The sequence below is a fragment of the Protopterus annectens genome, chromosome 13.part0, assembly GCF_019279795.1.
Source record: "Protopterus annectens isolate FY-2018-M chromosome 13.part0, PAN1.0, whole genome shotgun sequence".
NCBI classification, from domain to species: domain Eukaryota; kingdom Metazoa; phylum Chordata; order Ceratodontiformes; family Protopteridae; genus Protopterus; species Protopterus annectens.
The window spans coordinates 669660227-669676950 of record NC_056747.1 but is presented as its reverse complement, the minus strand read 5'-3'; the positions used below and the strand labels follow the sequence as shown (position 1 = coordinate 669676950).

Genomic DNA, 16724 nt, shown 5'->3' with positions numbered 1-16724 from the left:
AGTGGAGCATGCCAGACTAATCTAGGACTATAGGAGAAAGCTTATAATCAGTTTTGTAGTACACAAACTGTTCTTTTCTGATTTACCATTCCTTTGTTTTTTTTTTTTTGTAATGCAATTGCTGTATTTATTCTAATGTTAAGACTGTAATCTTTCTCTTACACATCACACAGCTCTTCAGCTGCACTTTTCACATTTTATTAATTTTATCTTCCTTTTCAGGAACGCAAGAAGTCTCGATTTGGAAATGCCTTCCATTTGTGTCGTGAGGTTTTACGTTTGACAAAACTGGTGGTGGATAGCCATGTACAGTACAGACTGGGAAATGTTGATGCATTTCAGGCAAGTTTGGATTTGAGTACATTTTGCTGTTGAACTTTTTGTAGTTCTAACCGCAGTATAACTAGCTTTCTAAGTAGTATAGGACAGTATTCTTTGAGTAATTTGTGAGCATACTTAAAATTATTGTAGTCTTAGATCATGGAGATATGACTGGGAAGTCTGACACAGACAGACATCTGCAGCTTCAACTTGAATTCTAGAGCTTTGGGTGTCGTTTGAGCAAACTGATCTCCATCTCATGCTGGAGACACCAGACTGACATGCCATGTAGAAAGATAAAAGGAATTTGTGTCCTCTCCATTTCTTTTTGCCATAATCAGTTCAGTAGTCATTACTTTCTGTCAAGGCATTTTCCAGGCTGGTAAATACCCTTTTGGGAAACTACTTCTGTTTTATTAGGATTGCTGAGTATTGTGCTTGCTAGCTAGGTTTTGTTCTGGTGCTTCTACTGTTAAGTTGAGTTTTTTTTTTTTTTTTATATTATGAATTTATTTTTGGTTTCTGAAGCTGATTACTTCCCCAGGAAAATATTTACCAAGTGTGCTTGCTGTAGACCGATCCTACCAAAAGATTTCCAATTGTAATGCCTTTTCTGCCTGGGAGAGGATTATTCCATTGGTGCTTGCAAGAAAAATGCTGTTTTAAGTTCATAGGTATGTACTAGGCTATCTGCACTTCCAGGCCTATTTCATTCTCCTGTTTCCCTTTTTGTGCTCTAAGTAACCTAACCCATTTTGTATAGATTGGCCTTACCCATACATAGTCTATAAGGAGCATAACTGGTGTCATACCATTGGTAATTGGGGGGACCTATGCATGAGATAAAGCATTTAGGAGCTGCCTCTGCCCATAAGTAGTACAGGGGATGGTATTGACAGAAATTTCTGTTTCCAATCCATAGGTCTAAGTTGTGCTTAAATATAGACTGGGATGAACTTTGTTTTATGTAGATGAAGAGTCTGTAGAGTCTGTACCACAGCAGAAGTATCTTGTATGAGATATACATGTCCCTTCATGATGTTGCAGAAGATGTTTAGATCCCTGGACAGAGCATTTCTAATGCCATTTTACTTGCTGATGTGCAGTAAATCCATCAGTATTTGATCGGAGGATGCCTTGTATGCCATAGTAAAGTCACCTCTTAGCAGTCTATAGGATACTGAGTATAGTGACAGGTCTTTGAAGTTGGTCCATATAGGACATGTTTAAGCTTGAATTTTTGTAGCAAGGCATCCCTGTGGGAGTTCCACTGTCTGGACAAATGCATGCCAAAGGGAGCAATTATATTCAGTAATTGGCCTAATAAGGGTTGAATAAAGGGGGATAGTTATATCCTTACATCTAGACACATTACCTTTGTTTGTAAGTTATGGAATATAGAAGGACTTTCTTACAGCAGTGGACACACATTGGTTAAATGTTGGGTCACTGTCCACATAAGTTCTCAAATCCTGAACAACTGGGTCAGCTCTTAGGTGTGTATTATCAGTGTCGTAGTTCCCTGGGCAGATGACTTCCCAGAGGATGCAGTAGTACATTTTTGGTGTTAAGTTTCAGTCCATGATTTTGGCACCAGTTATTTGAGTCAAATCCTTTTGCAGGATCGCAGCCATCTCGGGGATGCAATGTCAGGTACTAGCTTGCAGTTACCTGAAAATTTAGTCAGATGGAGCCCTTTACATTTGGCTTTTATGTATATATATATATATAAAAAAAAAGTAGATGCCAAACAGGGGAAGTCCCATCAGAGAACCTTTGGGGGACTCCACTGGTGACTGGTCTTTTTGTGCTGGTAACTTCATTTTGTTTGGCTGCATCCTATCTGTGATCTATTTGACAGTCCAGTGGGTGACACCAGGGTTTATTCCCCATTTATTTAACTTTTCTAAGCCTGAATGGAGAATTGTCAAACGCTTTTGCCAGGTCGAGGTATGTGGTGTGTGCCATTTTGCCTTCATCCATTGTTTTGGTGACCTTTTTAAAAATAATCCTCCAGTCAGAGTAAGCATGACCTACCCTTGAATTCAAGCATGACCTACCCTTGAATTCAAATTGAGACGGCTTCAGTGTTTGGAGGTTCCTATGTCTTAAATCCATAAGTCTGTCCATGGCATTGTGTATGAGGCTGATGAGACTTATGAGAGTGTAATTGCTTGGGACTGTGGAAAGTCTTCTGTTATGCAGGAATTGGCTAGATGCTTATCATAAAACTGTATAGCAGTAAGTTTACTTGTGTTAAAGTGTACCCTTAAATTGTTATCTGTACACATTTTATATGTATATCCTTTCTACTCTGTTGTGCTTAATATCGTTCCATTTTGCTAACACTGCTTGTATGTGCTATCTTTTTTTGAATATTATGTACCATTATATTAACTGCCTTGCGGAGCTTTTCTCCTTGGGCCTCCACTGAAAATTTTTTTTTTGGCCCACTGGACATTCCCGCAAACAAATGCCAATAAATAATGTTGATGTCCTTCAAGGATGCAACTGCAGTCCTGACATATGGGTTGTCCTGCCTCAGGCAGCCCTTCGGTCGGCCGGAATCCAAAGTCTGGGTCCGGCGTTGGCTGATGTCGCCCTTTCCCCGATGTCAGAGCGCCTGGGGTATAAAAACGTCAGCCGACGCCATCTTTTTCAGTCTTTCTTGCCGCGTGGCGCCCAAAGCAGAAGCAGTTCGCAAGTGCCGGTCGACCAGCTCCTGTGTTTTCAGCTACTGAAGTCTTCAAAAAAGCTAAGTACCCCGTTGGAGACCTTTTCTTGCCTCAGCCGATGTCAGATAAAAGTGAAAAAGTTAATTGTTTAACTTGTGGGAAACAAATACCTCATAAGGATTTCCACTCTTACTGCTTACCCTGCCTAGGCCCAGAACACAACGTCTCTGCCTGTGCAGCTTGTGCCTCTTTCAATAAACGCACTCTTAGGCGTCTGTCAGAGTTTGCACAGGATTATTTTGGGGAAGATTTCTGTTATATCATGCCGTCGGAGCTTCCGGCAGCACATTTACCTAAAAAACGGAAGGATAAGGACCAAACCCCACGGTCCGCGGTCCCGGCCGACACCACGCTTAGGCTTACCGCGAGTGTCTCTGTCTCTTCTGAGCCGGTTTTGCAACCGCTACAGACCGATGACACCGCTCCACCGGTTACTTCGGTACCGGAGGCCAGCTCGGTGCCGGTTTCTGTTCTCCTCTCTGAGCCCGTAGCCCAGGATATTTCTGACACCATTTCAGTGGATAAGACTACTCCAGCACGTGGGGCTGCCAGGCCTCCAGTGTCTATGTCCATTAAGGCCTACACACGTGCTAAGGCTGCCAAACAGGCTAAGTCTCTTCCTCCAAGATCTGTTTCTCTGGGATCCACTTCTGGTTCTCAAATTTTAAGTTTAGCTGAGGACCTTATTTCTTTAATTAGGGGTTCACAGCCTCATCCAGATAGAGGCTCTCAGCCGCCTTCTGACAAGAGGCCTAGGGTTGAGCAGGTAGACTCCCAGGCCTCAGGTGATTCTGCACATTCAGACTACCAGGAGGAGGCCTTCCCGGCCTACGAGTATTCTGATGCGGATTAATCTATTCCCTCTGCTTCACCTCCTGAGGAGTTTTCCTTTGGGGAAACTCTTCATTCCATGAGGGAACACTTCAAATGGCAAGGCCAAGAATACTCAGATTCTAGGAAAAGGTTAAGGGAATTTTTAAAGCTACCTCAGCATAGACCCTTAGCTATTCCTCCAGTTTTAAATGTTTTAGATGATGTGTACTTAGAATCTAGTGTTTCCCCTGACTCCCTCCCCCCTGCTCCTGTCAAGCCAGACAGGTACTACAGGGTCCCAGACACACATCAATTTCTGTACAAGGGCCATACTGCTGGCCCTGAAACTATTTCTCAGGGGCCTAAAGGGGTTTCCTCCACTACTGCTAAGAACCCACTCCCTTTGGAAAGAGATTCTAGGGCTTTAGAAAGGTGGGGCAAGAAAGTATATACATCTTCCACCCTTTCTATGAGAGCATTAAATTGTCAATTTCATATGATTCAGTATCAGGAATACATGTTGGAATTGGTTCATAATACTAAGCAGGTTAGCAGCCATTTCCTTCAGTGTGGATATGATGCATTGGAAGCTTCATGTAGAGCAGCAATGACAGGTGCGGTCATACGCAGACATGCTTGGTTAAAGGAACAAACATTGCCAGACCATGTGAAAATTAAGCTTTTGGATGCACCACTAGAGAAACTTAAGCTATTTGGTGCTACTGCACAAGAGGTTTTAAAGAAAATAGAGGAAAAGGCAAAATCGGTGCAAACAGTCAAAGATTTCCTCCAGGTACAGCCTCCAAGATTCAGCAGGAATTGGCCTTTCCTGACAGACAAATTTCAAAGAGGCAAAAAACAGACGTGGCAGAGGTAGAGGGCAAACTCGAGGCTCCTACAGAGGACGTCAATGGCAGCCTCCGAACCAGAGAGGTGGGGCAGGACCTTCCACTGCTCTGCCAGGACAATCTCAATGACTTGACTTTGACTCCGCCATCCAGGGCTCAATTAGAAGCACCTTTGGGCGGAAAATTATCTTTATTCTCACAAAATTGGCACAATATTACAAAGGACAAATGGATACTGGAGATAATAGTCAAAGGATACAGATTCCATTTTCATATATTGCCAACAAGACATGGCAGGCCAAACCTGCCACCAAATCAAAAGGTAGAGGCACTCAAACAAATAACAAACCTACTGCAAATAAGAGCAATAGAAAAGGTTCCTTCTGCAGAACAAGGACAAGGATTTTATTCAAGACTGTTCCTTGTTCCAAGAAAAGAAAACCAATGGAGACCCATTCTGGACTTGTCTGCACTGAATACTTACCTTATTGTGCCAAAATTCAAAATGCTGACTTTACAGCAACTCCTTCCAATGCTGGGCAAGGGGTCTTGGCTGGTAACTCTGGACCTCAAGGAGGCATACCTGCATATCCCAATCAGGCAAAGTTGCAGAAGATACCTCAGATTTCTTGCAGGCTCAGAGCATTATCAATTCTCAGCATTGCCCTTTGGCTTATCTACTGCGCCCAGAGTATTCACGAAATGCCTGGCATCAGTAATTGCACATTGCAGACTTCAGGGGATACAAGTATACCCTTACCTGGACGACTGCCTTGTACAAGCGGACAGCCAACAAGCCTGGTTAAAAAACTTGGACTATGTCATTCACCTACTGCAGGCCTTGGGATACACAGTCAATATTCAGAAATCAAATCTCGTACCATCCCAGCAAATACCTTTCCTGGGTGCCACACTGGACACAAACACCCGGATGGCGTTTCTGACAAGAAAAACAAAAAGCAATTACCAGAATACTTCAGAAGATTGGCAACACACACCCAGATAACTGCAAGGAAAATCCTACAGGCCCTGGGTTTCATAGCATCTTGCATTCTTCTGATTCCACATGCAAGGCTGCATATGAGGAAACTACAATGGTATCTAAAAAGTCTATGGTCTCAGCACAGCCACAGCCTGGAAACATTGATCCATTCCATGCCTTCAAAAGGAATTTCTGTGGTGGGCTCAAGCAAGCCAGATAAACAAAGGTCTGCCTTTCAGCAAGCTTCATACAAGTCAAACCATAACAGACGCCTCAGACCATGGATGGGGGGAGCACATGGAGGGCAGATGCATTCAAGGACAATGGACACAAAAAGAAAACCCCCTGCATATCAACCAAAAAGAAATGCTGGCAGTGATACATGCAATCAAGGCCTTCGAAAAGTTCATGCATCAGGGCCATCTACTAATAAAGACAGACAATACCACGGTTATGTGGTACATAAACAAGCAAGGAGGTACCCATTCCTACCCTCTCTGCAGACCGGCAATGAATCTCTGGGATATTTCCCTACAATTGAAAATAGAGCTACAATCCCAGTTTGTACCAGGGAAGGACAATGTTCTGGCAGACAGCCTAAGCAGAAACATCATGGATCCACACGAATGGATGTTGCATCCAGAAATTTTCTTACAAATAGCTCAAGCATGGGGAAGGCCGGATATAGATCTTTTTGCCTCCCACTTCAGTCACCATCTGAAAAGGTTTTGCACAAGGACATACCATCCTCAAGCATGGAAGGTGGACGCACTCTCCTTCAATTGGAACTCTCTAACACTATATGCCTTCCCACCTCTTCCTTTGATGACCAAGGTGTTACTAAAGATCAAGACAGAGCAACCGAAAGTCATACTGATAGCTCCAGACTGGCCAAGACAACACTGGTACCCACTGCTACGGAGCTTGGCACACACCAATCCATGGCTCCTTCCTCAATGGCCACTTCTTCTGACACAGCACAATTACAGGACACTACACCCCAGCTTGAAAACATTGAAGCTGACAGCTTGGAAGATTCCATGACTATTACTCAGGATACACTTTCCAAAAGGGTAAAAGATATCATCCTGGAGGCGCGCAGACCTTCCACTAGAAAAACATACTCAGCAAAATGGAAGAGATTTCTTATCTGGAACAACAAAAAGGGTCAAGACCCATCAGTGATGAGCATTCCACAGATACTGGAATACTTGGCTGAAATGCTCCACAATGGCCTTTCATATTCTTCCATAATAATACATGCTTCAGCAATATCTGCCAAATATAACACTAATCCGCCTGTATTTTCTCACCCACTGCTAAGACAGTTTCTAAGAGGTATAAAGAACATCAACCCTGCAAGGAAACCACCAGTGCCTGCATGGGACCAACTTCATGCTGGAAAAATGAACTCTTCCTCCCTTTGAACCAGCAGCATCTTCAGAGTTGCAATTTCTGTCTTGGAAGACAGCCTTCCTTCTGGCAGTAACCTCAGCAAGAAGAGTCTCTGAGCTACAGGCCCTTATGGCAATACAACCATTTCTCATTTTTCACCAGGACAGAGTTTCTTTGAGAACCAATCCGTCATTCATGCCAAAGGTGGTATCCAGGGTGTCCCTGAATCAAGCTATTCACCTGCCTACCTTCTTTCCCAATCCTCAAAATAAAGGAGAGAGACTTCTGCACACCTTGGACATACACAGACAGTTGCGCTACTACTTGGACAGAACAAAGTCTTTCAGAAAATCTGACCAGCTTTTTGTAGCCTTCGCTGCTGGATTGCAGGGAAAAGCAATTTCCAAACAGACAATTTCTAAATGGATTGGAAATTACATTTGATTCTGCTACTCTTTTCATGGAAAAACTGTGCCAGCTGACATCAGGCCACATTCACCAGAGCTACAGCCACCTCCACAGCCTTTTTAAGAGGAGTGGCAACAAAGGACATTTTAGAAGCTGCTACATGGAGCTCCGTGCATACATTTTCCAAACACCTACAACCTGCCTTTATACTCCAGGTCCAGAGCAGGATTTGCCACTGCAGTCCTGCAGGGCATTTTAGCTACACCATCTTTGTCTTAGTGCCTACCACCCCCAGGTTGGCTATGGTATTCAACCCATATGTCAGGACTGCAGTTGCATCCTTGAAGGACATAGTACAGTTTTGTACCTACCATAAATGTAGATGCCCGATAGGTATGCAACTGCAGTCAGATTTTCCCTCCCACCTACCCCTCTGTGGTATACTTTTGGGTTTCTACCCCTCATTTTAGCTACCTGGGGTAATCTTTTATGGTGTATTTGTTTTTATGCTGTTGTACTTGTCTGGACTTTTTTCTCTATTTTTCAAAATTTTGTTTTCCTTAGAGGGCACCTGGCATCTGGGGCAAGAAACACTGAAGAAGATGGCGTCGGCTGACGTTTTTATACCCCAGGCGCTCTGACGTCGTGGAAAGGCGACATCAGCCTCGCGGACCCAGACTTTGGAATCCAGCCGACCGAAGGGCTGCCTGAGGCAGGACAACCCATATGTCAGGACTGCAGTTGCATACCTATCGGACATCTACATTTATGGTAGGTACAAAACTGTACTTTCATTTGCATGGTACAAAACCTGTGTAGGTGCTGAGACTGAACAGTGTTATGAGTGTGGCTAAATCTCGCTTCATGCTGTTTAAGGTGCACCCAGGGGAATTGTTAGGACCGATCAGTGCAATGTTTTTAGCTTTTGATAGCACTTCTAGGACTTGGTCTTGTGTGATAGCTGGAGGCAAGCCAGTTTAGGTTTATCCTGAGGGGCAATCAGAGAGGAGAGAGGGATGAAGTTAGAGCTAAATTGATAGAGCAAACCCTACTGGCCAGACTTCAACCTCGGTGTAGGTAAAATCATTCACAATCTGCTCAGCACATTGCTGCATTGTGCTTTTGCGGTTATGAACCTAACTAAAAAATACCTTGTGACTGTCTTTGGCTTGGGTAGCTGTTTTAACCTCAAGCTTGGCTTTGGATTTAATTAAGCTGCTTAGTTGGTTGTTTCAGTGACCGGGGCTCTAATATTCTGGGAATTACTGTCTTCTTACTTTTGGTCAAAATTGTTTTCCTTTTGTTATAAAGATTGATCATCATGTTTCACGTTTGCAGTCATCACTTTTGGGTTATCCCTGCCAGGGTAGCCCCTGACCGACCCGAATACTAGAGACTTTGTATTTCTGGTCATCAGTAGTATAAATTAAGACAGCCGATGCAATTACATCAGTCTTTCTTGCCATGGAGCCCGAAGCAGAAGCAGTTCGCAGGATTGCCGGTCAGCCGCTACCTGAGTTTTCGTCTCCTAAATGAAGTTGAAGTCTTCTAAAGCTAAGTACCTCGTTGCAGATCAAACTCAGAATGTAACCTGTCAAAGGGTCTCAATAATTATGCATCAGTCCACTGTGCCCCCCTTAAAGAATGCCACTAGAGAGCACCATTTTATGTGCAGAAAATTGTGCGCCACCCCTTTCCGAACTGTACAGACCCGGATCACAAATGCTTCAGATCCACTGTGGACAGTACACGATTGCATTGCAAGGTTCTCTGAAGTGGAACTGTAAATTTCAAAGCCTTCATATCAGTGTCAGAGACGCTGACTCTGATCAATGCCCGTCAAGTCTTTATAGATCTTTGGATACTGGTCATGCTTACTTGGTAGTGGACAACACCACAGATGATAATATTCATTGTTTCAGTTCTCATCTGTGGATATCCTTGTCTTGTCAGTAAGTGGGCCAAAGGTTGGCCTGACTTCCAAAGTTGTACCCCCCCTTCCCAGACTGAAGGACATCTGTTGTGTATGCAGGATGTTAGCTGATGCCATCTTCAGGTCTTTCTCGCCCTGGCAGTAGTGCAGTTGCTTGAGCATTGACCATTGTCTGCCCTTCAGTTGGCCTGCTTTCAAAGGACAGATAAGCATACCACAGCAAACCGCTCTTCGTATAGCTGTATTTTTTAATATTTTTCACCTTATTGTCTGATATTGACTTTGATTTAGTAGTATTAAGAAATGTGATTTGTGTGAAAATTTAGACTCCCAGTGCCTTTTTTGACTTGGCCCAAAGCACAGTATGGGTGTGTGCCCACACTCTGCCATGTCCTTCTTGAGGACAGTCAGGAGAGAGCAGTAAGGAATTTATTGCTCAAAAGAGGAGGATTGTCTGGTACCATTTTGCCTTGATGGTGTCAGTCAAGGCCTCTGGGAGCCTTCCTCCAAAGGACAAGCATTCTGAAAATGTAGGTGAGAGTAGCAACAGGAAACTAAGGAAGTCAGCATATCATCTGTTTCCATTTGTCTAATGACACTTAACTTGGTGAGACACTTTCGCAACCCCCCACCCCTCCTAGCCTTGGGGTATGTTTCAACCAAAGCTTCTGTTGCAACTACTTTATAGTTTGTCGCACGTACATCTTTAAGCATATTCTCCTGGACCAAAAACATTGACATGTTAGCTGTCTCTGAAATCTATGATGGTTTTGTTTCTTTGTATTCAATTTGTTTTTAATGAGGCTGAAGCTGAAGATGATCTCTCTTTATAGGAGAAGGTTCCTGGAGGCCAAGGGTGGGCTTGGTTGCCCAACCTTGAACTGAGGCCTCAGAGGGGTTCCCCTAGAGAAACTGAGGGCCAAAGCTCCAATGGGAAAGCCAGTGCCCACTAGCTTGCCACTGTGTAGGTTGAGTAGAGCCTCTGTCCTATCCCATCTCCCATGCTTCTTCATAACAGCTTTTTCCATCTGGCTCAGGATTTGATGGGATTTCTTAAATCCAGGCAGCCAGCAAAGGAATTTATATGTCAAGGGTCCCCTCTGAAAGGAAGAGGGTAAAATCTTCTCTGTTGTAGTATTTAGATATGCCACACTCTGAGATTAATTGGTCTGTTTGTAATTTCCTTTATCTCCTGTCTATGATTCTGACACTGAGGACCCCCCCTGTTGCCTGCTTCACCTCCAGGGCATCTCTTACGTGAGGGCATCCTTCACAAGATGATGAAAGAAAAGTATCATGGGAGAAACTAGAGAATATCCACAGGCATGGCTTGGGAATGGAGCTGTCATGGGTCAGTCTGAACCTAAAGCATTGGCATTTACTTCAGTTACTGACATTTTGGAGGATGAACTGGCTGATGCATCCTTGGAGCTGGATTTCCATACCCCTTGCTTAAGTACAACCTGATCTGTCCAATCTGTTTGGGTGGTCCATTTATATGATCACTGGTTTCCAGCAAGGGATCCTCTTAGGCTTCTTCCAGCAACCCTGTTCCTACTGTCAGGGACAGTATAATGCTCTAATAGTTTGGGGAATTGCTGCAAGTTCTGACTATTGCTTCTACGTTATACTGCAGATGTCCTTCATGGATGCATCTGCAGTCATAACAAATGGGTTGTCCTGTCGTCAGGCAGCCCTTCGGTCGGCCGGATTCCAAAGTCTGGGTCCGGCCGGCTGATGTCGCACTTCACCCGACATCATCTCTGCTGGTCTTCGGGTATAAAGGCATCAGCCGACGCCATTTTCCTCAGTCTTTCTTGCCGCGTGGCGCCCAAAGCAGAAGCTGTTCGCAAGTGCCGGTCGGTCAGATCCAGAGATTACTACTACCGAATACTACTTCGAAGACTTCTAAAAGCTAAGTACCCCGTTGGGGACTCTTTCTTGCCTCAGCCGATGTCAGAAAAAGTCAATAACTGTTTAACTTGTGGGAAACAAATACCTCAAAGATTTCCACTCTTACTGTCTGCCTTGCTTAGGCCCAGACCACGACGTAGCAGCCTGTTCGGCCTGTGCTTCCTTCAACCGCCAGGCGTCGGAGTTTGCTGAACAGTTTTTCGGCTCAGATTTTGTGTACATTATGCCATCGGATCCTCCAACTACCCAAATTGTTAAAAAAACGCAAAGAAAAAGACCGACACGAAACCACGGTTAAGCAAGTGTCTCGGTTTGAAACCGAAAACTGGTCAATCTTCAGCGAATCCATGACTACTGAGGCTCCTGCTATCTTAGTTGAATCGGCCTCAGAAATTTTGCCTACAACTGTGGTTCCTAGTGATTTATCAGACACCATCCCTTTGGATGTCTCTACCCCAGCACGTGGTGCTGCTAGGCCTCCTGCAGCCATGTCTATTAAGGCCTTTGCCAGGGCTAAAGCAGCCAAATCGGCTAAATCAGTGCCTGTTAAGCCCCTCTCACAGGCCCACTTCAAGTTCACAAATGCTTACTCTGGCAGAAGATTTAATATCCTTAATTAGGGATCCCAATCTCACCCAGACAGGGCCTCTCAGCCCCAGAAAAGAGACCTAGAGCAGAGCCCCGAGCCAGTGTCCTCTGATGATTCTGCGGATGACTCGGACATTACAGACCAGCCAGAGGCTCCTTTTTCTACTTATGAAGATTCCGATGCTGAAGAATCCATTCCAGCTGCCTCTCCACCAGAGGAATTTTCCTTTGGGAACTTACATGCCATGAGAGAACAATTCCAATGGCAGGGACAAGATTTCTCATATTCAAGAAAAAGGCTTAGGACTTTTCTGCACTTACCACAACATAGGCCCTTAGCTATACCTCCTGTACTGCCTGCTGTGGATGATGCATTTAATGTCTGCACTGCTCCTGATTCTTTACCTCCAGCCCCTGCCAAACCAGATAGATTTTACAGGGTGCCAGACACTCATCACCACCTATACAAGGCCCCACTTGCAGACCCGAAACTATATCCCAGGGGCTAAGGCAGTAGCCTCGACCACAGCAAAACCCTATTCCTTCTGAAAGGGAATCCAGGTCCTTAGAGAGATGGGGAAAAAAGTTTACACCTCTGCTACTCTCTCAGCTAGAGCTTTAAACTGTCAGTTTCATATGATCCAATACCAAGAGTTTATGCTTGATCAGTTAACTAAAAACTGTCCTCTGATGAATCCTTAGATAAGATATGTATTAGAAATGGTGAATAACATCCAACAGGTTAGTAACCATTCCTTAAAATGTGGCTATGATGCACTGGAGGCTTCATTTAGATCAGCCATGACTGGCACAGTGATAAGAAGGCATGCATGGTTGAAAGAACAGGTCTTACGGATCATGTTAAAGCAAAGCTATTAGATGCTCCTATGGATAAGGCCAGTCTATTTGGTACACCTGCCCAGCAGGTAATGAAGAAAATGGAAGAAAAGGCAAAATCTGTTCAAACAGTTAAAGATTTCTTACAGGTTCAGCCCCAAGGTTTAGCAGGAACTGGCCTGCTAAAAATTGGTCCTTTCCTGACTCCACAAGATCCCAAAGGGGCAGGAATAGGCGCTCTAGAGGCAGAAATCAATCCAGAGGAGGTGCCTACAGAGCGACAGTGGCAAGGCAATAACCGAGGCACAGACACAACCATTGCCACTGCAACAGGACAATCACAGTGACTTGGCTCTGACACGCCTACCAGGGAGCAAATAGCAGCACCATTAGGCGGAAAGTTAGCCTTATTTTAGAAAAATTGGCACTATATCACAAAAGACAAGTGGATTTTGCAAACCATAGACCAAGGCTACCGGTTCCACTTCCACACCTTACCAGTAAAAAGAGGAATGCCAAACCTACCTCCAAATCAAAAAGTAGAAGCTCTACAGCAGATAGCAGAATTAACAAAGATGAGAGCTGTGGAAAGAGTACCAATAACAGAACAGGGCAAAGGATTCTACTCCAGACTCTTCCTAGTACCAAGAAAAGAGAAAAGTTGGAGACCTATTCTCGACCTGTCCATCTTAAACACATACATCATTGTCCCAAAATTCAAAATGCTGACCCTACAGCAACTTCTTCCCATGCTGGGCAAGGAGTTGGCTGGTAACTCTAGATCTCAAGGAGGCATACCTGCGTCCCATTCGACCAAATTGCAGAAGATACCTCAGATTTCTTGCAGGATCAGAGCATTATCAATTCTCAGCATTGCCCTTTGGCTTATCTACTGAGAGTATTCACAAAATGCCTGGCATCAGTAATCGCTCACTGCAGACTACAGGAATCCAAATTTATCCATACCTGGGCGACTGCCTGTTACAAGCGGACAACAAAAGCAAGCTGACAACAGATTTACAAGGGTCATTTACTTGCTACAAGCCCTGGGATACACAGTCAATTTACAAAGTCAAGGCTGATACCATCCCAAACAAGAACATTCTTGGAAGCGGAATTGGACACAGTAAAACAAATGGCATTCCTAACTGCAGAAAACAAAAGAGCTCCCTCTTTACTTCTTGGCATTAACAAAGCAGAACAAACTAACAGCAAGAAAAGTTCTGCAGGCCTTGGGCTTCATGGCATCATGCATAATCTTGGTCCCACATGCCAGACTGCATATGAGAAAGCTACAGTGGTACCTAAAGAATTTATGGTCTCAGCACAGGCACAGCTTAGAAACAGAAATCCCACTAATCCCATGCCTAAAACAGGAGTTCCTATGGTGGGCTTAAGCATGCCAGTCAAACCCAGGCTTACCCTTCCACAACTTTCGAGCAAGCCAAACCATCACAACGGACGCCTCAGACCTAGGATGGGGCATGCTGGACAAATGCATACAAGGATTGTGGACTCAAGACCAGCTGCACCTGCACATAAACCAAAAGAAATGCTGGCAGTAAAACTGGCAATCCAAAAATTCAGACCATTCCTCAAAGAAGGCCATTTGATGATAAGGACAGACAACACCACAGTCATGTGGTACATCAACAAACAGGGAGGCACTCATTCATACCGCCTATGCAGAATGACTTTGGACCTTTGGAATCCGGCTCTCACGTACAACATCCAGTTACAGGCAATATTTGTGCGGGAAAGAACACAGCAGACATGTTAAGCAGAACCACCTCGGATGCTCAGGAATGGATGCTACAACCGGACATCTTCAAGGCCATCACAAAGAAATGGGGAATGCCACAAATAGATCTATTCGCTTCCCCACTCAATCACCAGCTCAAAAAATTCTGCACAAGGACATTCCACCCACTTGCATGGAAGGTGGACTCTCTATCCTTCAGCTGGAAAGGCCTGACAGCATATGCATTTCCACCTCTTCCCTTGATGCACAAGGTACTACTGAAAATCAAAGAGGAACGCCCAAGGATAATCCTGATAGCTCCGAATTGGCCAAGACAACACTGGTACCCATTGCTGAGGAGCATGTCTCGGGAGAGAATGTGGTCAATGCCCCTGATGCCTTTGATGTTAACTCAGAACAACTACAACATCATGCATCCAAACCTAAAAACCTTGCAACTGACTGCCTGGAACATCACATAACAGCAACTAACCCAGACCTTTCCCAAAGGGTTAAAGAAATTATCCTTGAAGCCCGCAGACCTTCAACAAGAAGGAACTATGCAGGAAAATGGAAAAGGTTTGTCATTTGGAGTACTGAAAGAGGAAAAGACGTGTCGAACATAGATATTGCTAACATTCTGGAGTACTTGGCAGAGCTTCTACATACAGGCCTGTCCTATTCCTCCATCAAGATACATGCATCAGCTATCTCAGCAGAATACAGCTTCGATCCACCTGTCTTTTCGCATCCTCTACTCAGGCAGTTCCTCAGAGGGATCAAGAATGTAAAACCTCCTAGGAAACCACCATTACCAGCATGGGACTTGAACTTTGTGCTAGAAAAGTTGACACTCCCTCCGTTTGAACCAGCAGCAACAGCAGATCTGCAACACCTGTCATGGAAAACTGCTTTCCTACTGGCAATTACCTCAGCAAGGAGGGTGGAACTACAGGCCTTAATGGCAGTGCAACCCTTCCTAATCTTCCGTCAAGATAGGGTGTCCATGAGAACTAATCCTACATTTATGCCTAAGGTGGTATCCAGAGTGTCTTTAAACCAGGCAATCCACCTACCTACCTTCTTTCCCAATCCACAAAACAGGGGGAAAGAATGCTGCATACCTTGGATGTACATAGACAGTTACGCTACTACCTGGACAGAACCAAAAGTAACAGAAAAACTGACCAGCTTAGTAGCCTATGCAACAGGAAGGGAAGGAAAAGCAATTTCCAAACAGACCATCTCCAAATGGATAGGAAATTGCATAAGATTCTGTTACTCCTACCATGGAAAACCAATTCCACAGAACATAAGACCTCATTCTACAAGGGCTACAGCCACTACCACAGCTTTCTTACGAGGGCAACCAAGGACATTATTGAGGCGGCTACTTGGACCTCCGTGCATACATTTGCCAAGCATTATAATTTACCTCTATACTCTAGATCCCGAGCAGGGTTTGCCACTGCTGTACTGCAAGGGATCCTAACTACACCATAATTTTTCTTCCTCCACCCCTAGTTTGGCTATCATATTCTACCCATTTGTTATGACTGCAGATGCATCCATGAAGGACATAGTATAGTTTTGTACCTACCATAAATGTAGATGTCCGAACTGGATAGCATCTGCAGTCAGGATTACCCACCCTCCTTCCCGAGCAGGGTTTGCCACTGCTGTACTGCAAGGGATCCTAACTACACCATAATTTTTCTTCCTCCACCCCTAGTTTGGCTATGGTATTCTACCCATTTGTTATGACTGCAGATGCATCCATGAAGGACATAGTACAGTTTTGTACCTACCATAAATGTAGATGTCCGAACTGGATAGCATCTGCAGTCACCACCCTCCTTCCCTCTGTGGTACTCTAGGGTATTTACCCTCCTAATAGCTAGCTGGGGGAGTCTCTTATGGTGTATTTGTTTGTATATATGTACATACATGCTTATTTTTGTGTTTTGCCTTCTACTTTTTTTGGAAACATTGGCATTTATCCAAAATTTAGCCTTCCAAGAGGGCAACTGGCATCTGGGGCAAGAAACACTGAGGAAAATGGCGTCGGCTGGTGCCTTTATACCGAAGACCAGCAGAGATGGCGCCGGGTGAAGTGCGACATCAGCCGGACCCAGACGGAATCCGACCGAAGGGCTGCCTGGCGACAGGACAACCCATTTGTTATGACTGCAGATGCTATCCAGTTCGG

The 16724-nt window shown here is 44.5% G+C and overlaps 1 protein-coding gene across 1 annotated transcript in view; it reads left to right on the top strand.

The window, feature by feature from the left end:
• PRPF8 (pre-mRNA processing factor 8) overlaps window positions 1-16724 on the top strand; it is a 2252227-nt gene that overhangs the window by 290725 nt on the left and 1944778 nt on the right. The window contains exon 10 of the mRNA XM_044054875.1: window positions 223-342. Coding sequence (XP_043910810.1) covers window positions 223-342 — 120 coding nt within the window. The remainder of the gene's footprint in view (window positions 1-222; window positions 343-16724) is intronic.